The 26,569-nt window shown below is 41.5% G+C and overlaps 1 protein-coding gene across 2 annotated transcripts in view; it reads right to left on the bottom strand.

Moving 5' to 3' along the window:
- Positions 1–222: 222 nt before the first annotated feature.
- The window catches only part of LOC132890942 (adenosine deaminase 2-A-like), a 35,449-nt gene continuing 9,102 nt past the window's right edge, over positions 223–26,569 (bottom strand). Inside the window, exons 2-10 of one of the 2 annotated variants that reach the window (XM_060928338.1) lie at positions 22,698–23,036; positions 18,205–18,421; positions 17,900–18,110; positions 17,694–17,821; positions 17,506–17,596; positions 7,646–7,754; positions 7,390–7,547; positions 5,759–5,961; positions 223–4,091 (exon numbers count right to left, since the gene is read on the bottom strand). In XM_060928338.1, the coding sequence (XP_060784321.1) occupies positions 4,001–4,091; positions 5,759–5,961; positions 7,390–7,547; positions 7,646–7,754; positions 17,506–17,596; positions 17,694–17,821; positions 17,900–18,110; positions 18,205–18,421; positions 22,698–23,004 (1,515 nt within the window). In that variant the 5' untranslated portion in view covers positions 23,005–23,036 and the 3' untranslated portion in view covers positions 223–4,000. Of the gene's footprint in view, positions 4,092–4,914; positions 5,434–5,758; positions 5,962–7,389; positions 7,548–7,645; positions 7,755–17,505; positions 17,597–17,693; positions 17,822–17,899; positions 18,111–18,204; positions 18,422–22,697; positions 23,037–26,569 lie in introns of those variants that run through there. The other variant, XM_060928339.1, reaches the window with a different exon arrangement.

The raw sequence follows: 26,569 nt of genomic DNA, 5'->3' as shown, positions 1-26,569 counted from the left end.
AGAGGAAGAGCTAGCACTAGAGAGTTCACCGGCGTTTTCATGCGCCATTTCCATTGAGTAGAACCAGAGTAGAACAGCCAGTGAACCGCAGCGTGTTCTCCCGCTGACGTCACAACATGGCCGCGAGCCACGGACCCAGTTTTCTTGCGCTGTGCAATTAAAAGTTGGATATTCGCGTGACAACAGCTTCTTTTCACGTAATTATAACAGAAATCTAACATGTTTGCCATGTTGTATAGTTTATTTAAGAAATTGCATAGTCATGTTCGTGTCATCAGCCCTTTAAGCCTAAGAACAAATGAATAATTGTCTTAATTATTTATCAACAAAACACACAAGTTTTTCTGAGATGTTTCTGTAACATTTATAGAAGGAGTCTCCAGTGTCAGCCCTTTGTAACAGTTACAGGTCAAGTTGTAACTTTCATTGTCCTGATGCAGGGATTTATGCGTTCTGGTTTCTCAGTAACATGACAAGAAGCAAGTTCTTTGTTTTATTACTTTCAGTAGAGAGAGAGAGAGAGTCTAGTGAGGGCATGAGTGTTTATAGCTGCTATAACGTAACTTTATAGTTACATTTAACGTAACATCATATGTAACTATAAATGGATAAAAAGTTTGTTCTTTAATACATAAGAATTTTTTGCATTGTCAAAGTGCTGTGGTATTAGAGGAATAAAACGCTACAGAAGATGCTGTTATAGGAAAATAATCAACTCTGAAGTGGCAGCAGTATCTCCGTTTCCTGTCAGGCTGCACCACACCTGACAGTCGTTGATCGTTTTCTTTGAACAGGCCGCCCCCAAGTGTTTGATTCCTTACTTAACATATTTGACCATGATTTGACTGTTAAACTAATTCTTAGATTTCTTGAGGATTTTCCGATTCTGACACTAAGATTTAAAAAAAAAAAAGTATTTTTTTTGTCTCAACAGTTAAATAGAACAAAATCAGTCATCCGCCTGCAACATAGTTTACATGTATTATGTAAAAGCACTTGTATGGTTGTAAAACTAGATGAAATTAGCTTCACAGGTTCTGAAATACAGCTGCTTGGTTGTTGTTGTTATTATTGATCAGTCAGTTTTCTTCTCACTACTGAAATTCATCCAAGATGAAGACTTCAAGATGTAGCGGAGAGTCAAATGGTGCACAGTTTGAGTTCAATAAATGAATTTGTCCAGCAGAGGGCGATCTATGCACTCAGAAGTCTTCATGGCGCTCCAGGTAAGAATAACTTCTTTATTCAATCACATGTACAATTGTGAAATTCCTCTCTGCATTTAACCCATCTGAAGCAGTGAACACACACATACGTGAGCAATGAGCGCACACACATACCCAGAGCAGTGGGTAGTCATGCTAACAGTTCCCAGGGAGCAGTTGGGGGTAGGTGCTTTGCTCAAGGGCACCTCAGCCCAGGGCCGTAACCAGGATTTTTCAAATACCGAGGTCAAACATTGCGATACATCTTATTTGCCAAAAGAAAAATGTCCTAATATGGTGACTTTTCATACATTTTGGAAACGAGTCAAAATCACAAGCCCAACAAGATGAACATGTAGGTGAACATGTTTATTTTAACAATTGCAAAACTGCACGATCACAAAAGTATTTTGTGTGTGAGTGAGCGAGAGAGAGTGTGACAGTTTGAGTGAGTGACAACGCAATCTAGCCGAGCCTGAATGGACTTCAATTGCTTTTTAAAAAATATATGCCCTTTTCAATAGCAAAATACTAGACGGTTATTGGACAAAACCGACTAAAACGCTACATTTGGAGACTGAGCCTCACTGGGGATGGGAGTCAATAAGAGGGGCGGGACAAGACTTCCCGAGAGGAGGCTCATCTCCAGCTGCTGATCGGAGGAGGAGCTGTGAACGCGGCTGGGCTGCTCATGATTGACAGAAAGCAGTCAGAGGTGGTGCATCATGTTGTAAATAAAATGTGAACATAAGTTTGCTACCCGTTTTCATTTCCGTTCGAAAATACAATCAATGATCAAAACAATAGTGTCTTGTGTTCACGTTAGCCTACAGCAGGGGCGATTCTAGCATCTGATCTTTGGGGGTGCTTAGCCAGAGCTGACAGAGGCACCTGGCTTGAACGACAGTGTTTCCACGTTTATTCCCCATTTAGACTAGACTTAACTAGACAAGAAGACTAGACTAGACTTATGCAATGTTTTAACAGAAGCTGACCCAATAAACTATGATATCTACACATTTACAGTACAACCACTGACAAATATTTACGTTATATTTTTAACTAAACAAGACCTACTACTGCATTTGTAATGTTGGAGCTATTCATTTTGAACAGTGGTAATTGTTAATTAATGTGTTATTGTGTAATAGTGTGTATTATGATTTTACATTAGTTTACATTTGTTATATTTTGGTAGTGTTCTTTTGATAGTCATTTGTTTAATTGTACAGCTCTGCACAAAAATATCTCGATATGGATGATAAATGTCGTTTTTATCATTCTGTTCATAGACCAGGGAACATCAATATTGCATTATGCATATTACTGTGTTGTGTTTAACAATTGTAACTCCAGTCCGTACCTTCACATCTCGCTATGCCAGTAATACTCAGGTGCTACTTCGAGTTCCTCATCGGCGTGGAATCCAGTTAAAAAAACACCATGTCGTAGCAAGCACTCGCGCGGACAGGCAACCCAATCAGAGGGGACGCAAGGAGGAGAGGTATTTTACTGCTCACAGAACTATTACGTAACAGGTGAATTCAAGAACACACACACGCCCGCGCACACATTCATTGCGCAGTGCGCAAGGGCACTTATTTCTGAAAATTACATCCAAAAGCAGTGTTGAGGGTGCTGAGCTAGAGGGTGCTGAGCTCGTTTTTGGGGGTGCTTGAGCACCCCAAAAAATAGGCTAAACACGCCCCTGGCCTATAGTCTGGTAAGTTAGCAAAATAGCTCAAGTCTCGTCAGCACCCAATAACTTCATAAACAACAGGTCACGACTGTCCAGCCTTTTCTGATCTGAAATGCACCAAATCAAATCGAGAGAGAGAATAAAGGAGTTTGTGCCGCCTGGAAAACGAAAATCCTATCTAGCTAAGTGGCTTCGACTATTGTTGCTTGAAATGCTAATTAAAATTGCACTGTTAATGATCATAAGCATTCCGGCACATAACTGTCAGTGACTGGCAAAATTAACTCCCCTTCTTCCCTCTTTCTTTTTCTCTCACTTGCTGACTTTCCAAAGCTGAGTTTGGTTTGTTTTAGTGTAGTAGACTTCTTCATCTTATGTCAATTTTCAGATTCCACGACTAATTGACAAACTGACTGGCTGCGGAGTCGGACCTTGATGAGAACACTTCTCAGCTCTTGTATATCCCGTGGTGCTTAGCTGACTATCGCGAGGCTGCCTGATATGAAATGTTTCCAATGTCGGATATTTCAGCTTCGTTTAAAAATGATTATGTGGACTTTATTTTTAGACAAACAAATGAGAACAGGGGGATGCAAGCTGAATTTAGAATTTTCCACCGATCAAAGTCAGAACGATTTTCATCATATATTAATTTCACATTTCTGAGTGAAAAAAAAAAATACCGTGGGAAAAAAATGCCGAGGACATGACCTCGGTGTCCTCAATGGTAGTTACGGCCCTGCCTCAGCCTAAGGCTGCCCTATGTTAATTGTAGGGTAAACTGGAGTACCTGGAGGAAACCCACGCAGACAACATGCAAACTCCACACAGAAAGGCCCCCGTTGGCCGCTGGGCTCAAACCCAGAACCTTCTTGCTGTGAGGCAACAGCGCTAACCACTACACCACCATGCCACCCAGCTTTCACCTTCAACAGCAGGACACTAATATTAAAAACACCCAGTTGAAATAAAAATGGAGAAATATTTTTAAAAAACACCACATCAAATGATCTAACTTTCAGTAAACTTGGTACTGATGGACATGTGCAGTTTGAACTTTTTCCACTTGAAGAGATTCTCAGTTTCTCCAGTAAGTTTACAGCAAAGTCTCAGAGACAAACTTGTCCCATTTCACTTGTAAAGCTGCAATGGCTTTTTCCTTCAAAGTGGGAGACAATGAGCTGTACCTGCGAACAAAAAGATCAGATATCAAACATCAAATATCCTGGGTGAAGAATTTTCTAAGATGGTGGATACTGAAATTACAGACGCAACATTCTGAAAAGGCTGAAGCGTTCAGGGAAAAATCAGGATGTTGAAACATTGAGATTTGTTTTGAATCTAAAGGAAGCAGATGGTCAGTCCAATAAAAATTCATTATTATTTATAATAATAATAATAATAATTATTATTATTATTATTATTATTATTATTATATCTTAATGCAATAATGTGCAAAATGTATTTTTCTTAATCAAAAAAAAAAATTCTCTTCCTGTCCAATTTACCTGAACATGTGCAATGAAGAGGAATAATTACCGTACATCCAGGTAAATTAGGACACTTTCTTTTTAAAAAAGATTTACTGCAGCCCACACCATCCAGTCGTTGGTTATTTTGCTATAACAGCACACCCTTTATATAAGATGCACTACAGTGTGTTTTATTACCTATAAAATAAACAGCAAATTTATACCAAAAGATTTCAGGTATGTTTCGATATTGTTTGGTTATTTAACTCATTTTATACAGTCATTAAAAGATAAATAACATACTGGAATGATCTATATATTATAGTTTCTCCTTATCCACATTAACAATTCTTGATGCTATATAAAACCTTTATAGTCATTTTAATACCATTATTTAAAATAAACACATTATTTTAAAGCTTTCTACATATGATCTGAAAAACAAGCGCATAAAGCACATCTGGAATCATATCATTGTATACACACACCCCTACAACAAAGTAGTGTATGAAAGTCTTGGCACCCTTCCCCCCCCCCCCCCCCCCACAAGCTTTGTTATAGATTTCTATTTTATGACTTCTACATTATCGAGTCAACAACACAAAAACATTTTAGAGTTCCAAACGTTTGTTTTCCAGCACAGAATTAAATGTTACAGGGAAAAAAAGTTTGTATCTGAGCAACATATTCCCTAAGAGTGCATTTTTCAGATTAAAAAAGAAAACATAATGAAGGTTGCTGGGTTTTGGTGCAAAATTAAAAAGCAAGTGTGACAGTCAAAGTGTTCAGAAGAACTGTGGCTGGTTCTGAAAGATGTTCAGTAAAACCTACAGCTCATTTCCTTATAAAACTGCACTTATTGTACATGAGACTACTTTTTTTTTTAAGCAAAAGGTCGTCTCACACCAAATATTGATTTTGTTTAATTTATTATGGCTTACTGCTTATAGTATTTTTTTATGTTGAAACATTTCATTTCATTATATTTTAAGCCATGTTTGGTCGACAGCATTTCTTTTCATGTGCCTAAGACTTTTGCACAGGACTGTAGATGTATCTGAAACAAAATGGAGGTTATAGTATTACTAATAAGACCGATTTTATTTTATTTTTTAAAGCAACAAAGCGTTTTGCAAAACTAATTTAAAGAATCTAACAACTGTGAAAGTGTTCCTATGAAATATGGAAACATGAAAACACTTCTGATTATGTGGGAAAATTTTACAAAATCTGTGTTATTTATAAGAAGTAACTTTGCTTTGTAATGTGATGATATTCGAGACCTGAAATGCTTTATTTAAAATAGTGGGTAATTTGTAGGATTTGTAATACACTCAATCTAACAAAACATGTTGCTGTGTGTGTGTGTAGGGATATGTTACCTCAGAGAGTTTAAGACAAGCTCTTTCAGTGTAGCTAAATTGGATTTCATTCCACCAAAGCCCATGAAAGCCTGGTAGAAATCGTATGAGAGCCCAGTCACTCCGAACAGAGCTGGATCGTCAGAGCTGATCACCATGGGATAACCCTCTGCCATTAGAACAGCCGCTGGATGGTTTCGCAGGTCTGAAACCAGCTTCAGGACCTGAGTGGGTGAAAAATAAGAATTTTTACATATTTTTGTCCTGGTGACTCACAGCACTGTTTAGATTGAATCATCTGATTCAACAATAAAAATAACGCTGTCTAAGTGCAGCAAGTATTAACTTGTGGAATAATATTAAAGGAATAATTTAGAGAGAAATCAAAATGGAATAAGTTCTAGTTTACTTCAAACGCAATCAGACGTCTTTGTTGTATGAAGTTTCTTTCTTTAGTTTTACATCAGTGCAAAGATGTTCATGTACTTGCTTAAAATAAAAAAAAGTGTTAATCTTGGTAATCTTATTAAAAAAAAAAAAAAAAAAAAAAACCACTACACAGCAGAGATCATCTGTATTTACCAGAAGAATTGTGGAGTACAATTCTGTCATTAAACTTCAGTGACACAAAATATAATGTAGATAATGGCCATCAGATGAATACAAATTAAACCACAAGTGCAGTCAGTCATTCTGATTTACAAAAGGCCCAATCCTTCTCCAGTGTGAAATGCCTGCCCATGTTTACTGGTAACTGCCCACCCACCTTCAGTGTGAACAGCACTGTGCTGACTGGTAAATATTCCACTGTTAACATTTGGAACAGCATCCATTTTTATGCTTCCGCCACCTTAAGGTGCAGGAGGCATTATGTTTTCGGGTTGTCCGTCTGTCAGTGCGTCTGTCCGTCCATGTGTGCGTCCGTCCGTCCATCCCAAAACCTTGTGAACACAATATCTCAAAGGCTAATGAAAGGAATTTCACCAAACTTTCACCATTTGTGCGCTTTGGGACAAACATGAACTGATTAGATTTTGAGGTTAAAAGGTCACAGGTCAAGATTACTGTGAAGTCAAATGTCCATCCCCAAACTTTGTGAACACCATATCTCAAAGACTAATGAAAGGAATTTCACCAAACTTTCACCATTTGTGTACTTTGGGACAAAGATGAAATGATTAGATTTTGAGATCAAAAGGTCTAAGGTCAAGGTCACTGTGAGGTCAAATGTCTGTCCGAAAACCTTGTGAACACAATATCTCCAAGGCAAATGAAAGGAATTTCACCAAACTTTCACCATTTGTGCACTTGGGGACAAACATGAACTGTTTAGATTTTGAGGTTAAAAGGTCACAGGTCAAGATTACTGTGGGGTCAAATGTCCATCCCCAAATCACAACTTAATAAGGCGTGTGGTCTACCAGGCAGAGGCATCCCCATCGACGCCGTTGGCGTCGAGTTCTATCTAGTTTATTCTTACTTGCTTGTTTTCCAAGAGAAAACTATTATGCTCATTAGGTTACTATGCTACAAAAATCCCATTACTAAACAGTGAAAGGTAATAAAAATCCTATGCATCTGAAACATAGCTATGAGCTATCATCAGCTATAATCTTTCATCCAATCTTCCCTGATCAAGGAAAGAAATCTACCTGATTAGAGATGGGGCAAACCTCCACTGCTACATCCATCTCCCTGGCGCGCTCTTTGACCACAGGGTGACGAACAATCGCAAAGCCATGTCCAATCCGAGATGTGTTGAAAAGCAGAGCGTCCATCATGTTCTGATCCACTGCTGTACCCTCAGAATCTACACAGGAAGTGGAACACTTTATCAAGTTACAGAAAATCAGGTGTCAGTCAAACTCTAGAAATATGCAGTATTTGGATGTCTGATGTGTGTGGTACCAGTCTCTCCTGCATGGAAGAAGTAGGGCAGACGGACTCCACGCTCCTCCGGCAGCCCCAAAGCCTCTTTAAAATACCACAGAGGATTTCCACTTTCTTCACGACCCACCTAAAAATAAAAAAATAAATAAATAAAATAATAATAAAATCACGAGTGCATGAGCATTATTGTTTTTTTTTCCTCTTTGTTGGTTTAAGATAGAACAAGACTTTTAGAATAGATAGATAGATAGATAGATAGATAGATAGATAGATAGATAGATAGATAGATAGATAGATAGATAGATAGAATTAAATTACACAAACTAATAATAAAACAAAAAACATTTTAGAATGATTTTTAAAACTCCACTGATGTACATTTTTCTTGCACCAATTCCTTCAAAGAGGGTTTTAGCCTAATAGTATAACTTATTATATTTATTTATTGTATTTGCTAAACTTTAAATCCTTTATTCAAGATGGACATGTCTTGGGAATCAGTGTCTGGTTAAAATATTCCTGATCATGTCAATTTACACCATTACTAATAATATTATTTAGAATAATACACTTATACTGTATAAGCAAAAATAACCCAAAATCTTATGAACTATACGTACTACAATGTCACACTTATTGAAAATGGCATGGGTTTATAATTACACACAAATATGCAATGATTGGTGAAAAAAGTCCATGTGAAATATTAACAGTGATATTATTTAGACAAGAGAATAAATTGTTAGTACTTGAGAGTTCAGGGTTAATTTGCATTTTTATATCCTTCACTGATTCATTTAACATCAGCAAAACATGTCAAAATATACCATAATAATCACAGTTTTGCTCAGCACTAGCATTATCGAGGATAGCTACACTGTCAGAAATAGAGGTACAGTAGGAGTCTATTTCTGTCCCCCAGGGTACAGGCTACACTAATGTACCCCCTAAGGCTCATTATTGGACTTCAAGGGAACTATGTGTACCTTTTTAGGGTGAAAAAAGGTACATATATGACCCATTCAATAATTGCGGGTACATTTCAAGTGTCGATTCTGTTGGTCTTCGTCAACTCTGTTATCATCAACCTGTGCAACCCATTAACAGAACTGACGATAACAAAGTTGACATTTCCCACCATTTTGGGTCTTAAATCCACATGCTAACCTCACACTACCTACCACATGTCATGTATAAAAACAGAATGTTATGGATTTTAATAAAATTGTTTTTTTTTTAAATGAGAGACATATTCACTCCAATATCCCAGTAACAGATTTGACAAATAATTAATCTCCTGTTGGTGTATTCCCAACATTCTGTTCAAATTAATGAGAGAAGAAACATTGTCAAGTGTATATGAGCATCATGGGTTTCCCACACTTGAAAGGGAAGGACTCGGACACAGGATTCCACTCGTCTTGTATTTTATTGGTTTTCAGTGGAGCTGACGTTATAGTAGAATTGTGGTAGTAGTAAAATATAGTAGTTTTTCCAGAAGAAAAGGTGGAAGTAGAACCAGAAGAAGTAGAAGTAGAATCAGAAGTAGAAGCTAGAAGGTGAAAAACCTTTAAACATACAAACAAAAATAAATGTATGAATAAATGCCTATTTTTCTATAACAAAGCATGTATGAATAAATGCCTGTTTTTCTACAACAAAGTATGCATGAATAAATGCCTGTTTTTCTACAAAGCCCAAGTTAATTAGGCAACAATATATAAATATTTATGTATAAGGTAAGTATATTTTAACCATTTTTAATCATTTAGGCAATATGTTGCTGAACAAACATAAATGAACAAAACCGGTTCTAAACTAAGAATTATTTACTTCTAACCATTAGCCCTTTAATAGGCAGTTTGTGCACTTTAACTGAAGATATTTTACTGCACGCTACTGAGAAAGGAAACTGATGAAATTAAACTAATGTAATGAAACGAAGGACACGTTAGCAACTACCAGCAAGCTATAAGAAACAAACATTTCTCATGCCCACGGATTACTGCGAGCGCAGCGTTTGCATATAAAAATGTTCAGTGGGTTTACCGGTAGCCTTTTTCGTCCTTTTTTCCCCCGATGTGCTGTAAAGTTTGTGTTAGTAGCGAATTCTCTTTGCAACTTCTGTGCTGCTGCTTCATTACAAACTGAATGTCAATTCTGCCTATCGTTCTAGAACGACTGCTGCCCTGCTAATTAGCGTTGTGATTGGCTGCCTGTTCAGCACGCGTGCTGTCAAGCCGTGCGCTGGTAGCGCAGCACTGCGATTCAGCGTAGCAGGGAGTGGCGGAGGCAGCTGTCAATCATGTGAGCCTGCATTCAGACACTCCTTGCGGCAGGTCGCCGCGACACCTCCCGCTCGATCTTGGCGTGGCGCAACACGGGAAGATCGCACCCATCAGGCGAGCTGGTCTTTGCTGACTTGTTCCTCCACTGGGAGGAGGACGATGAGGCGTCGCACATCCCGAGTGTGGTACCCTGCGGGTCCCCGGACTTTTTGGTAGTTTGTTCCAGGATCAGACCAGATCTTCTGCGGATGACCACGGATAGAAGTGAACCTCTGGTAAGCAAGGAGGAAGCTCTCTGTTGTTAGAGGTCCGGGTGTGTGCCTCCAATGGTTTTGCCAAGCGGGCCATCCCAGAGCACCAAGTCACCGACGGAAGGTGTGGGCCGTTAAGGTGACTTCTTCAGGTTTTTGCTCTTTCCTTCTTGCAGATGATGCAGCTGTCGACAACTTTTTGGGCCAGAATTCTTCCTCTGATCACCCAGGCTCTCTTTCGCATCCGCAGCAGAGTTCCTGCCATTCCATCATGTCCCTCACTGTGTGCTTCACGGGCCAGGAGAGTGGAGACCCAGGCTTGGTATGGTAGCAGGGGAACAGCTTCACGGTCCTCTTTGAAGGCCTGTATCCGCCCTCCACACATCAGGATTCCAGTTACTTGGTCTTTGTATACAACAAACCTGTCAGTAGTTGTATTTGGGAAGTTCACACCTTCTTGCGCTGCCAGACATGACGGTGATGACGCCAGATGAAGGTATTGCCTCCCACTTTGCTTCATCTCCCCTCTTGGCATGCAAGAACTTCTTAGCCGCCCTCCAAATCCATGCAACCATCCCGACCAGCCGTCTTAGACTGCTGAACTGTTGGTGGCGGGTTTCTGGACTTGGATTGTGCTTCGTCCTGGACTGCAATTGGGCTTTGTGCCTTCAGCTGACTTTGGGTGAGTACAGCAGTGAATGTTTTCTTCTGCATTTTTGTGACGTTGTCTCTTGCCTGTGCAGCAACATCTTTCGCTGACTTTTTTGGCCACTCACTCTCAGGAAGCTGAAGGAACTGCAGACCTGACTGCCACTTGGATTTCTCGATTAGGTCATCAGGACTGGCCCCTCGGGTGATAATATCTGCAATGTTCTCGGCACCTGGAATCCACCACCAATCTCGGATGTCAGTGCTGCTCTGGATCTCACCAACTCTGTTTGCGTAGAAGGTTTGGCATCCATAACTTTCACGCTGTATGGATCCCAAGATGGTCTGGCTGTCAACTAGGTGTCTTCTACGCAGTAGACCAGAGACTTGGCTTAACAGCTCTCTTCTGGTGAGTGGGTCGGGGGTTTGTTCTCACTTGTTCTTTCAGCAAGTCCTGGCCGAGGCGCATTTTCTTCTTCTTCTTGGAGAAGTTCACCGCAACCATGACATGTAACTTGTCATCGTCGACGGTGTAGCCGAGGCCCAGGACTTTGTTATCCTCTTCGGTGAGTTGGTTTGGCAGGATCATGGTGTTTGACTCAATCTTCTCACCTCTCGACTCGTTCCTCCCACTTTGATCCGAGTAGATCCAGGGCTTCATGAAGAACCCTCCTGCTTGAAGGATCTGCTCAATGTTGAATGTAAGGTGTTTCAGGTGGTCGAGGTTGTTGTGGGAAGTCAATATGTCATCGACATAGGCATCCTCTTCAAGGACACGTCTCTCCTCTTTGAAGTGGTTGAATGAAGGCAGGCTGGCGGTCTCTCGCATGGCAACTTGGGCTATGCAACCAGCAGGTTTGTCTCCAATGTTGACTCGTTATGGCGAATTCTTCGATCTCTGTATCTCCTGTGTCACGCCACAGAAATCTGTGCAGGTGGACTTCTCTTTCTTCAAGCCAGACAGAGTTATACATTTTGCGGATGTCCCCTAAAGCTGCGAAGACACCAGCGCGGAACCTCAGCAGGACACCTCTGACTGGGTTCAGGACGTCAGGGCCTTTGATCAGGATGTCGTTCAGGCTGAGGCCACTGTACTTCTGGCTGCTGTTCCATACTAGTCTCAGTGGGGTGGAGACTGAATGTGGATTTGGGGCTATCAGGTGACTTATATACCACACTGGCCCGGTCCAGCTTTGCAGAACCTCTTTGGACAGTTTTACTGCAGCTCTGCGGCTCACCATTTCGTGGACTTGTGAGGCGTAGGCCACTTTCCACTCAGGTTCCTTTGCCAGCTGCCTCTCAGTTCTGCGGAACGTGGCTTCAACTGCTCTCTTGTTGTTGGGAAGAGATGCTGGGTCTTCTTTCCATGGGTACTTGGCATGCCAGTGTGGTTCAGGGCTGTGGTGGTCTCCGTCCACATAAGTCAAGCCGTCCCTCACCATCTCCCTTTCTTCAGCCAGCGTCATTTCTTTCCCACCAGGCTGACAGTTCCCGCAGCGACATCCTCCACATCTCGGTTCGCAAGCTGCTCCAATGGTTTCCCATTTCCACCACTTCAGGAAGTCTCTGTTGCTAGTGGCTGTGTTGGACAGGGAGCTGGGATGTCTGGGAGACTGGCAGAAGACTGGGACTTTGCAGGTGAGTTCGGTGTATCTGACAGCTGCAGTGCACATGGATCTTGCGAAGTGAGTCTTGGAGGTGTGGGCCGTTAAGGTGACTTCTTCAAAGAGATCCGGGTGTGTGCCTCCAATGGTCTTGCCAAGCGGGCCGTCCCAGAGCACCAAGTCACCAACGGAACGAACCTTCTGGGGTACCAGCTGCCCTTCTTTGTGGCTGATGAGGAGTTGGATCTCCTTTGGTCTTGACAGATCTTCCAGGGAGATGTCTGAGAAGATTTTCTTCAGTTTTTCTGCCGGGACATGTCTGTGGACTTCTGCTATTTTGTCAAGTCCATAGCAGATGAGTTGGTGTGCTTTGAGTGTCCCTCTTGGGGTGCTGACTCGTATCTTAAGCAAGTAGTGCTTGGTTGCAACAGACACCTTCATCCCTCCAACGCCATGAACCACCAGTGTAACGTCTTCACTTCTCAGGTTCAATTTGCTTGCAGCTTTGTGCGTTATGTAGTTTGTGTCTGATGCCAGGTCGATGAGGGTCCCGACACTCTGTCCGTCATTGGCAGTGACATTGAGGAACATTAGAATGACTGGGTACTCAGTGAGGCAGTGTTCATCTAGAAGACCTCTCTCAGCAGCACTGGAGTTGAATGCCCTGGACGCTATGTTGCAGAAGGCATCTTGACACTGCTGTGCCAGCTCTGGTGTGAGTTTGGAGAGGAACTGCTCCTGGGTGTCAGTGAGTCTTTCACCCTCAGCCCTCACTGGACTGAACTTGGGTGTTCTTTGGGACTGGGGTCTGGCAACTGGACAGAGGAGGAAGTGGTGTTGATCTTTGCATTCTGGATTCCCGCACAGGTAAGTGGTTTTCTTGCAGCTTTCACCAGTGTGGACTTCGAGGCATCTTTTGCAGGCACCGAGTTGTTGTGCTGCATCCCTCTTTTCCGATGGCTTTAGATTGGTTCTAAACTTTCTGCAGAAGTACAGTTTTCTTCTGTGCTTTGGGTCACCACAGATGATGCAGCCTGTTGCGTCACTGTTGGATGACGCTGCCGGACTGTTGGTTGCTTTTGTTCTGGCTTGCTTCAGGAACTTGGTCTTGTCCTTGACAGGTTCAATGCCATCTTTCAGCTGGTCAAGTTGTTCATATATGGCTTCCTGTGACTTTAGGTAAGCCAGCAGCTTGTCAAAGCGGTTATGATGGTCCACAGCATTACTCACATCAGCAGCATAGGTGAGCCAGTCTTTCTTTAAAGTTTCTGGAAGCTTGCCCTCAATGGATTTGGTCACAATGGGGTTCTTTATGGCCTCGGCATTGTCCAGTTCATTTAAGTCGTAGAGAGCTTTTTCCACTGTTTGGATGAGCTCGATGACTCTTCTTGGCTGGCCGGCTTTGACTGGAGGAGTTGCTTGTAGATCTTCAATGATCTCGAGAGCGATGTTGGCTTGGTTCCCAAACCGGTTATCCAGGACTCTGAAGATTTCATTTGAGGAGCTGTAGGTCGACAGGTGTAGGTTTCCAGCCACCTTCTCATCGATGCTGTCAAGCAGCTGGAATTTCTTGACCTCTCTAGACCCTGTCGGTTCACCCTGCTTCTGTAGAGCTTCCCACTCCTTCTTCCACCTGTAGTAACTTCGCTGGTTGCCAGTAAACTTTGGGAAGGCTGTGGCTTTCAGCTTTATTGCTGGCACTGGAGCTGTACGGTGGACAGTGGGCTCTTCAGAGTCTGTCTTGATTTTTGCAGCTTTGATGAAGGCAGCCTTGCGCGACACCAGCTGGGGAAGTTGCACTTCGAGCTCTGTCATGCGGTGATCAAAGTCTCTTTGCTCTGCAGCGGGAGCCCAGCGGTTCCAGTCACGGTGCGCTTCTTTTGCCTTCAGCACCAACGTCTCGAAGTGCTTCAGCATGAACTCATATGCCTCCAGAGTCACGTCGAGCTGGGCAGAGGAGACGTTCTTGCAGTCAGCTTCAGCGATGTGTAGGGCAAGGGGCAGCTCTTTCTCCCCATACTGTACGATTCCCAGAGTGTTTGTTGAATTAGGAGCTTTGCTTCTTTAGTCCTCTGCTTACAGTATGCCTCTATCTTCTCCAGGTCGGCTTTCTTCTTGGCGCCCAGGTCCTCTACAGCGGCTGCGTCTGCTTCTGCCATGTAGGCGGCCTCAATCTCTTCGTTCGCCTCCATGAGTCTCGAGCTTTCTGCTGTAAGCTTGTTGAAATTTTGCTTTAGCTCCTCCACAGTCATCTCTGAGTGTGTTCTTGCAATGCAGTTAGCAAGACGGGAGAAAAGTCTTTTGGCTGTGGTTCGCTCTGTTTTCAGTTCTTCTAATGACTTCGCCATTTCGTTTCTTTTTTCCAGATGACTTCAAGCTTTATCCTCCAGGCCCCCAGGTGAACTGTCTTCCCTCTCTGTTGGGTTGTGGCACGAGTGGAGTCTTGCTTCTTGGTCACTGGTCAGCGGTATGATGCACTGGTTAGGCAGTGATTCACTGGCAGGCGGCTCACTGGTGCAGCGGTGATTCACTGGCAGTCGTCTGGCAGTCGTCAGTTTCCACTGGCGCATCAGCTTTTCACTGTCAAGTGTAAGAGCATCATGGGTTTCCCACACTTGAAAGGGAAGGACTCGGACACAGGATTCCACTCGTCTTGTATTTTATTGGTTTTCAGTGGAGCTGACATTATAGTAGAATTGTGGTAGTAGTAAAATATAGTAGTTTTTCCAGAAGAAAAGGTGGAAGTAGAACCAGAAGTAGAAGTAGAATCAGAAGTAGAAGTAGAATCAGAAGAAGTAGAAGCTAGAAAGTGAAAAACCTTTAAACATACAAACATAAAAATAAATGTATGAATAAATGCCTATTTTTCTATAACAAAGCATGTATGAATAAATGCCTGTTTTTCTACAACAAAGTATGCATGAATAAATGCCTGTTTTTCTACAAAGCCCAAGTTAATTAGACAACAATATATAAATATTTATGTATAAGGTAAGTATATTTTAACCATTTTTAATCATTTAGGCAATATGTTGCTGAACAAACATAAATGAACAAAACCAGTTCTAAACTAAGAATTATTTACTTCTAACCATTAGCCCTTTAACAGGCAGTTTGTGCACTTTAACTGAAGATATTTACTGCACGCCACTGAGAAAGGAAACTGATGAAATTAAACTAATGAAATGAAATGAAGGACACGTTAGCAACTACCAGCAAGCTATAAGAAACAAACATTTCTCATGCCCACAGATTACTGCGAGCGCAGCGTTTGCATATAAAAAAGTTCAGTGGGTTTACCGGTAGCCTTTTTCGTCCTTTTTCCCCCCGATGTGCTGTAAAGTTTGTGTTAGTAGCGAATTCTCTTTGCAACTGCTGTGCTGCTGCTTCGTTACAAACTGAATGTCAATTCTGCCTATCGTTCTAGAACGACCGCTGCCCTGCTAATTAGCGTTGTGTTTGGCTGCCTGTTCAGCACGCGTGCTGTCAAGTCGTGCAGGTAGCGCAGCACTGCGATTCAGCGTAGCAGGGAGTGGCGGAGGCAGCTGTCAATCATGTGAGCCTGCGTTCAGACACTCCTTGCAGCAGGTCGCCACGACAAACATAACATACCTCATTGCCTTTCTGAAGTTTCCCGCCAGAGGAAGTGGCATCACTTGGTGCAGGTGTCACGCGTATTATTAAAAGCATTTGTGGATTTTATGTGGTTTTATAGCAGAGTTGACGAGAACATTGGGATAGATAAAAAAATTTGCTTTGTTTTTTTTAATTACTAAAATTTCACATAATACAGAAAATAGACTTTCTGTGCAACTGATTTTATAACAGTAAAAAGAATAAGCCCCAAAAAGTAGATTGTTAGACTGAATCACTTCATATTTATTTGAACTGAATGTATGAATCAGGAGATGAAGACAGCCAATAATGTGGGGGGAGGGGTGGGAGTCATTTAGTTAATGTTTTATGGATAAATTGGGTCCAAAATGTACATCAAGCATCGCTATTGGTGAAAGTTTGTCATAATTTGCATTATTGTTCAAAACCAATTCAATAAAGATTTCTTTCGTGGAAAATAACAAAAGGTTTATCTCTGAGATGCAAAATGTAGCCCAAATTCTAGAATGACCCATGTGTTCCCAGTAGTATATAAATGGTACAAACAAGTACCTTAGAGGGTACTGCCCCAGTGACAAGCTGCTGTACCCCTAAAGGTACAATAATGCACTTTGTTTTCTGAGAGGTATAGAACCGCATCGATACTGAGTATTGCATCATATCATCAATACAAAGCTCTTGATTTAATACATGTGTATTGAATGATATATTCAACAGTCTATATAATAAAGTAGACTATTCATTATAAAATACTGCTTATATTACTTTTTCTTCTGAAAAAGTAACTTAGTCTTTGTCTCGAATCAGAAGAGCATAAGAATATTAGTGTGTCCTCACGGATTCTATCAGAGTTCAAGAAATCAGCATGGTGACTGGGACGGTCTGGAAAGTAAGGACCCAAGATTCAAAAACGTCAGTCTTGCAGCACAGAAATAAAAGCACCCTGTGCTTCAGACACGCCCCCTTGGCTGCCTGGAATTCTACACCAAATTAGGCTAGTTTTGAAACGACAAATCAGAAACGCATGTGCACCACAGCGATTATTTTTTATTTAATTTTTTTTGGGAGGGAGCTAGTTTCATTACTTTTTATGTAAATGGGGTTGAAATGTGTCGAGACCTGGCAACCCTGCAATCCACTCTACATGAGCTGTTTTTATCCTACATTTCAGTGCATAGCTTTTGTTTATTTTATAAAAAGAGGCTAAATAGATCACCCAAACATCATCATTATTACATTTAATTTTTGCACTTTTATAATGTTGAATATTTTAATCCATCGTACATGGAAACCTGTGACACAAATTCAGGCAATGCTTATTTTTACTGCACTTTTATTGTATTGAATGTGTATTTTGTGCATCACTGCACCCCTAGTTAACTGATTTGCTGAGCACATATGAGAGTGTGTTTGGTTTTTCTGGAGAATCCTGGATTTATTTTTTCTGTTATTGTATTTGGGGTTGTACTTACGAAGTCAAAACCTGCCATGATGTCTGGAAAGTTCCTCTGCAGTGTCATGGCCTCCTCCACCACCTCTGAAGCTTGTGTCGAATTCAAGCTTCTGATATATACACACACACCAGTGACCAAATTTTTAGCTTGAATAGCTCCAGTACCCCGTCATACACATAAAAACATGCTCTATTAAAGTCTCTAACCTGTGGACGGTAAAAATGATTCGGGCTCCTAAGAAGTCTGGATACTGAGCCGTGAAGTGTTGGAGAACCTCCCGACAAGCCCTCATGCTCCAATCCCTACTGTTCTTTCTGCCGTCGAGCTCATATGTCTGAGAGATGCCAAAATTAAGTCACTTAATAAATTTTTCTTTTGTAAAAGGCTGAGAGGGGAGAATAAACACACATACCAGCGGCAGAAGAGCTCGGATTTCCACATACATGATGTTGTCCACGTAGAGCTGCCTGAATCCTTCATAAAGATACTCCTTAAACACAGGAGCATACGTGACCAGTCCATAGGCTACCTTGAATGCTTCTTCAAATCTGGTCCAGATGACATCTTGGTTGGGGTAGTCGCTGTCTGGATCCTCAGTAACCAGCGTCATGTTTCGAATAAAGCTGCAAATGCAAAAACCATATTTGTTCCATGTGAACCTCAGTACTTTAGTGTGTGATCACTTTTTTTTTTTGGTAATCCTTCAGGTTTCTTCACCTGTTGTCCAGTTCAGTGGTGTTGCATTTCTCCCTTATGGTTTTGAGCAGAGCCCATGTGGAGCAGTAAGGTGCTGCTTTGGGCTTCACCGAGGAGAACACAAAGCGCACAAAGCCACCATCAGTGAAGCACACGTAACAGTTCTCCCTGTAGGTCACGTTCTTCACCAACCACTCAACGTCCACCATGGAAAAGTCATGCACATGTAGAGCTGCACCTGAAACAGATAAGACAAGATAAAATAGAGAAGACAACTTTTTGAAGAGACATGTAAAGGAACATGTGTTACAGGTTTTTTGTTTTTAAACCAGAACGTCAAGGACGTCATCGCTCATCCGGCCTGCCATTAAAACAACCATGACGACCAAAACATCAAACAGAACTGAAATATGACAATGTGAGAGAGGACCAACTTCCATGACGAATTGTTTACAACAGGAAAATCAACAAAGGAGTAAATTTTGTTCCCCAAGAGAAGATCGATCCAAAACATTGATCAGAACTGAATTTGCATAATAAATGAGAGAAGAGATACAATTCTAGTCAGAAGAAAATAATAGTTGACCTAATTATTAATTTGTTAGCAAAAAATTTGACAACAACCAAGTGCTGTGCAGAAGGTCGAGTTCTTTCAAATAAAACAATCAGAACTGAAATCCACTGAGAACTGAAGGAGGGAGGAGACATGATTTAACTGAAAATAAAGTTGTAAACAAATTGTTTACAACAGGAAAATCAACAAATGATCAACCATGTTTTGTTCCTCAAGGGAAGATCTACACAGAACATCAATCAGAACTGGAATCGGATGAGAAATGAGAGAGGAGATACAATTCTAGTGAGAAGCCTGAAATTCATTAATTTGGCCTAATTACTAACTCGCTAGCAAAATACTTAATTTACCTAGAAGTTCTCTCTTTTTTCTATTCTATTCTCTGTTTATCCTATAATGATGCTACTGGAAAGGCGGCACGGTGATGTAGTGGTTAGCGCTGTTGCCTCACAGCAAGAAGGTCCAGGTTCGATCCCCGTGGCTGGCGAGGGCATTTCTGTGCGGAGTTTGCATGTTCTCCCCGTGTTTGCATGGGTTTCCTCCGCATGCTCCGGTTTCCCCCACAGTCCAAAGACATGCAGGTTAGGTTAAATGGTGACTCTAAATTGACCGTTGGTATGAATGTGAGTGTGAATGGTTGTCTGTGTCTATGTGTCAGCCCTGTGATGACCTGGCGACTTGTCCAGGGTGTACCCCGCCTTTCGCCCGTAGTCAGCTGGGATAGGCTCCAGCTTGCCTGCGACCCTGTAGAACAGGATAAAGTGGCTAGAAATAACGAGATGAGATGAGGCTACTGGAATTTTAATTTCCCTGAGGGAATCCTCCCAAAGGGATCAGTAAAGTTCTATCTAATCTAAAATATTTGACAAAACAGTGACCAAGTTTTGTGTGGCGTGATGAGTTCTTTCAAACAAAACAATCGGAACGGAAATCTGTGGAGAATTGACAGAGGAGATACGATTTAACTGAATTGTGGATGACAGACGGATGGTGGACGCCATGTCATGACAACAGATCATCGGCCTTATGGACAGACGAGCTAATTATAGGAAATGCATAGAAAAACATCAGCACTGTCTCAGGAAGGGTTTTTTTTTGATGATATGTTTAGGGCTACTTACTTCTCTTACCCAATTTTCCCCATGGTTTGGTCATCCTCAAATTCCCACCCAACATCTTCCAAACAGTGAGGCTGAACGCTAACATGTGCCTTTTCTGAGAAGCCAATCATAAGGACCGCATAACACACCCAGAAGAAAGCACCATCTACCCTCTTCCGCATACATGAGCTCACAGACGCTCATGATTCACTAGTGTCACTGTGATTGACAGGAGAGACAGAGTCCGCCATCCTAAGGGCCCAATTTGACTCCCTTAGCTCATAGGGTCCTTGTCATCATCAGGATTCAAACCAGTGATCTCCCAACAACAAGGTGAAAACGTTTCTGTTGCACCATTCATAGGGCTTGGGGGTAATTACTTTTAGTTAACAGTCAAAACCTTAGTATTAGGAAACCTAATACATTTTAACTTTTTCACCAACAATCCTTTTGTAAGATACTCATAATCAACCTGACCCCTATTCAAATGGGATTAGTTTGAGATGGCATGACGATTATTTACAGAGTATCTCTGTGATTGGAATGGATTTTATGGACTATGTCTTCTTTGGTCTAAAAAGATTATGCTGTTTTTAAAATTCTACAAGAAAATGACCTGTAGAATTACTGGAACAATACTGTAAAATATATCCTAGGTGCTGATATTAGATATGTAACAATATACAAATCATGTAATGATAAAATTACGATACAAATTTATGACGTTTCAAGTTGATGAAATAAAAAAATGAATCGTGATTATTATCTGGTTGTGTAATCTCTTAGTTTTTCTGAGTTATAACTGCACTGGTTAGGCAGCAGAGGGAACAATAACGTACAGTAGTGGGAATGCACGTGACTTCACCGTAGGTGGAAGTAACAACTTTAATGCTGCGAAAACACAAAAAACATATCTAAAATAAAAGAGCTGTTGTGCGATTGACTGTACAAATAATTTTAACAAGAAATCAGAGCTCTCTCTTTTTATACAGACTGCTGAAAGATAAAGAAAAGAGAAGCAAATGGAGGAAATGCAAAATTTATAAAAGTTTATTAAGAAAAGGCCCATTTGTTATTAACTTTTTATTTTTAATAAAATGAATACTTTAGTTAATAGGTTATTATATTTTACTCCAACCTTTAGAAATGTGGGTAAATAATTATTGTTGGCTATGAGGAAAATGAAAGAAAAGGGTTTTTGTTTGTTTTTAATATAGCAGAAGGAAATAAATGTTGCATTTTTTTGGTAGTAAGATTTTCTTCATTTAATATTTTTTAAAAATACTGTGGTAAAATTGAATCCTGAACTCAATTTTGTGAATTGAAACATGCCTAATTGATATCTTTACAAATAATCCATCAAACACTGAGGAGAAAAGTTTTTGTTTTTTCCATTTTTTCTTAAGTATGAATATACACCAGGAAGTGCTTGATATTTTTTGTACCGTTTCCTCATTCAAACCAAGAATTAACTGAATTTGAACCTAAAATTGGTGACATTCAAAATGATATGCAAGACGGGTTTTAGATAAGCTAGGTCTGTGCTAGCTTTGCTGGTTGGTGCTGAATGTTCATCGTTTCTGTGAAAATGTTAGCGATTGTGTGCTGCGTTGAGGTCACAAAGACGAGGATGTTATTCTTACTAGCAAAGTAGCAATGACCTCCAAAACAAAAAAGTAGTCCATATAGCAAACATTGGAATACAACCAGAATGAGTTAGTGGGTGTGGTAGTTAGCGACGTAAGGGATTTTTTCCTAAGGATATTCAAATAAACTATAACTTTAGTTTAAGCAATTCAACTACTAAACAGGCATATCACTGATTATTCTATCCACATTCACTGGATATGAGCAATCGCGTGCTCTGATTGGCTACTCTACTACTAGGATATCAACTCATATACTGCAAGTAGAGAAAAACAAAATGGCAGAGCGTGTTGCTGAACCAACCGAGGGCAAAATATAAACTCGACTTGAAAACAAAAACGCCCAAAAATACAAAATATGGAATAGAAAGTATTTGATGGTAAGAACGCATCTTTTATTTTAACAATTATTATCGCATTTTTCCCCAAATTGCTCCTGTCATTTCACCACTTTGTTTATATTCTAAGCAGAAATTTTGTCAGATGTTTTGTATAAAGTTGTTCTCATCTCATCATCTCTAGCCGCTTTATCCTGTTCTACAGGGTCGCAGGCAAGCTGGAGCCTATCCCAGCTGACTACGGGCGAAAGGCGGGGTACACCCTGGACAAGTCGCCAGGTCATCACAGGGCTGACACATAGACACAGACAACCATTCACACTCACAAAATCACACCTATGGTCAATTTAGAGTCACCAGTTAACCTAACCTGCATGTCTTTGGACTGTGGGGGAAACCGGAGCACCCGGAGGAAACCCACACGGACACGGGGAGAACATGCAAACTTCGCACAGAAAGGCCCTCGCCGGCCCCGGGGCTCGAACCCGGACCTTCTTGCTGTGAGGCAACAGCGCTAACCACTACACCACCGTGCCGCCCGTATAAAAAGTTTTTATTTATCAAATTTGCAAAAAAATAAAAATGCTCTGTTTCTCAAAATCTAGTGAATGTGGATAGAATAAAATAGTTATTCCACTCAGTCTCATCGTACATGGCTTATAGACAACTCGGTGCTATGCAGCCTGTTGGCTACCAGCTCACATACGACTCAATTTCACGGAATAAGTGTTAAATGTCTGTTGATATAAGCTACAGAGACTATAAAAAAAATCCTCTGATTATGCAGGGAAGGAAAAATAACATTGGTCAGTGCTCTAAAGGAGTGTTAGATGTCCAAGTATAAATGTTACAGTACCCTTGGGCATCTTCTGCAGAAAGTTGAAGACTGGACTTGCATCAATCAGAGACTTTGCTTTAAAGAAGTGCATAGCAGGGGGGAAGTCTGCCGCTTCCATTTCCTGCCATTTCATCTGGTACAGTTTTTCATCGAGGAGCTTTTCTTTCTTGTTCAGCACCACACCACCGCCGATCGCTCTCTTTACTTCCATCTTCATCAAAGTCTCTCGCTGGCGCGGATCAGGCCTTGAGCTGCACCATGGCGTGAAGCATAGCAACAACAGCCATGTCAGAGCCAGCTGGATCCTCCAGGGAAGCACACGCATGGCTCTGGCTCCAAAACCCTTAAAAGACAAATCTATAAAAATATACATATATATGACATTATTAAGAACACAAATAAACCATGAACTTGAGCATTAATACACCATCAGTAACTAACACTTTTTTTGTAATTATTTTTTTTAAATAATAAACTAGAGTTCAACAAATAATCAACATGCTGTAATTTAATTTTTGCAAATTTATACAACTTGTTAGTTATTCAATCTGGTCATTTCGATAATAACACTGTATTACATAGACACAAGTGTTTTACTGGGAAATGCACCACTCATTTATCATACAAGCTCCATCCGGGACATGGAGAACCAAAACCATGACATAAATTTCCATATGTCACTCATGGGCCAAAAAAAAAAAAAAGATGAATTGTCTTGATAAATTCAGGTACTTTTTGTTTGTGAATGTGTCAAATGAGTGTTTTTAAGGCTGCAGCCTCAGACCTGCATGAACTGACTGATACTGTGACATCTTGCATCAGTTTTTGTGAGGATGTGTGCCTACCAAAACCTTCCGCATATACAACAACAAACCCTGGTTCACTGCAAAACTCTGGCAACTTCGTCAGAACAAAGAAGAGGCCTACAAAAGTGGAGACAAAGTTCTGTATAATCAGACCAGAAACACACTGACAATGGTAAGCAGCTAAGAGGAGCTATGCTGATAAGATTAAAAACAGCCTTTCAGCAAACGATCCGACATTAGTCAGTGCGTTTACATGCACATAGAGAAAATCGAATTTCTGCCGTAGCTCAACTGAAACCGAAGTTCTAAATGCCATGGATACACCTTAGCTCGGCTGAAATCGAAACGAACTGGATTTCTCGTAATCGAGCTACGCGACCTAGATTATGCGATTGTAGCCGAGCTACTTAGTGCATGTAACCCTATCGAGCTATGTAGTCAAGCTACTTACTTCCCTTCTGGAAGTGGCGAGACCACAAACGGGAAACACAACAGCCTCGGTCGGCATGACAACAGTAGTAGCGAGCAGCAGAAGAGGTCAGGAGGAACAAGGAGACAAAAAACAAAAACAATTGAACTTTTTGTGTGTTTATTAAGACATAAGTTAAATTGTAAGCAAAAAATGGACTTTAGAAAAATATACAATTGTGCAAAATAAGTTGTCTTACAAAACAGTGGTCTGCGCAGGACAGTTTGTAGCCAACAGGTGGCAATGACATGTGGTGTGAATGTAAAGTGGAAATCACTCCTCTTCTTCATGACGACAACCGGAAGTGTACCAACACGATGGGGCGTGTAGCGCCACCTGTGGCTCGGGTGCACAATGTACCTCACACAATAGCTCGATTTCCTTGTGTGCATGTAGGATTGGATTTCTCTGGCACCCTTGCTGGGACCCTTAGCTTGATTACCGACAGTAGCTCGATTTGGATGTGCATGGAAATGCACTGAGTGTGGCTAGGCCTGCAGAACATTACTAACTATGGACCCTTTTCACGTGACGTCACGACAAACGCGGCCGCCATTTTGGACGTGTACTACCAGTAGTTTACCATAGCCAACATTGAGGAACGGCAGCAAAGAAAGTGTTTATTTTCAGCAAGACTTCCATCATGCCACTATATTGTTGTGCACCTGGATGTAGTAACCATCAACAAACAAGGCAAGGGTTATCATTTTATCGGATCCCGGTAGATGCTGACCGACGGAGAAGATGGATAGCGGCACACCAGCGCTTGTGTAGTGACCACTTTGTTGGAGGTAAGACGAATAAAATTAGCCAGAAAAGGCATTACATTGCTGTTAACATTCTGTGGCGGCGAGTGTGTAACCAAATAGGCTAAAATAACCCATTGTAACCTCTTTGTTCTTCTGTAGTAGCTATTAGCTAGCGTTGCGTTCCTTTGCTGTTGGTAGACTGTAGGACAGATCAGAGGCAGTGTCCTACAAACAGCGCTTAATTTGAGGGGGAGCAAGCCGGAGCGCGCTCTGGAACCTCGGGCGTTGGCTCCGGCAGCTATTTACACTGGATCCGGTGATCCGACACCTCTTTTGACTATGTAACAAAAAAAAAAAAAATTTAAATAAAAAAATGCAAGTTTATTTAGTGTTAATGTCTGATTTTGATATCTGTCTTGTTGGTGATTTCTCTCATGAAACAACATCCACAAAATATCTGCAGATGAACTTAATTTGCAGTGTTATTACAAAACATACCCAGAAGCGCAGCGCCGCGCCTCCCTCCCCCCCTCTTTTTTTCCGCACCGGAGCCGCTCATCCTCTGCGCTCCGGGACCTCCCACTTTACAAATTAAGCACTGCCTACAAATAAGTGTTCAAAATAAGAGGAACATGTATTTGTCTCTTAAATCCAGGCCGTTCCCTGTAATCTGTAACAACGGTTGGAGAAAGTAATGGCAAATAGTGAGTGCACAAACCATAGAAGGTAAACTGTACACAGCGCCAGGGCAGTGTGATGGTATGTCTACTTTTAGATTGTGTTAGCTTATCAATGAACACACTCATCAATCGATGAGTTTCACGTCTTTACGACGGATACTTAAATGTGTGTTAGGTATTATTGTTGCAGTCTAAGCAGTCATTGACTACGTTTACATGCACGTCCAAATCGAGCTGCTGTTGGTAATCGAGCAAAGGGTCCCAGCAGGGGTGCCAGAGAAATCCAATCCTACATGCACAAGTGAAATCGGGCTATTGTGCAAGGTGCATTGTGCACCCGAGCCACACGTGGCGCTACATGCCCCATCTTGTTGGTACACTTCCGGTTGTCGTCATGAAGAAGAGCTATAGTGTTGCCAGATACTGCTGACGTTTTCCAGCCCAAAACATGTTCAAATCCACTAAAATGCACTTAAACCCCCCAATCTGGCAACAGTAACAGTTCCGTGTTCAAGCTGTTAGGCTTGCTCTAACAGACTATGGCTACAAACTGTCCGGCGCAGACCACTGTTTTGTCATCTCATCTCATCTCATTATCTCTAGCCGCTTTATCCTTCTACAGGGTCGCAGGCAAGCTGGAGCCTATCCCAGCTGACTACGGGCGAAAGGCGGGGTACACCCTGGACAAGTCGCCAGGTCATCACAGGGCTGACACATAGGCTACGTTTACATTACGTCGAATCAGCGGATCATCAGATTAACGTTCTTAAAACGATTCGCGTTGACACTAAAACCGTTAGCCGTGCACACAGCAACACCAATACGCGGATACGCTCGGCTCCGCAGGCATCCTGCGCTCCAAATCACTCCGCCCTGAACAGCGAGTGCCCTCTGGAGGGTGCGCACTCCGGCCCTGCGCAGCTCACAGAGCGCGCGAGTGAAGTGAACAAGCCACGATTCGGGACTGAGCCGCTGTGTGTGTGATCCCAGCGCATATCACTTATTACTTGCAAGTGGAAGGATGGCAAGCCTAAAGACAATCATAACTACACAATGGGCAGTATTTGCATCAGTATTTGCAGTATTTTCATACTTTTATACTCTTTAATGAAAGGTGATACAAGGCGGAAGTCTGCGCCGTTTTTCAGCAGTCGCGTCACATGACCAACGCCAGCGAATCAGGAAG

This window comes from Neoarius graeffei, chromosome 8, assembly GCF_027579695.1.
Source record: "Neoarius graeffei isolate fNeoGra1 chromosome 8, fNeoGra1.pri, whole genome shotgun sequence".
NCBI classification, from domain to species: domain Eukaryota; kingdom Metazoa; phylum Chordata; class Actinopteri; order Siluriformes; family Ariidae; genus Neoarius; species Neoarius graeffei.
Note: the sequence above shows the minus strand (reverse complement) of the source record. Positions and strands in the feature narration are given on the sequence as shown.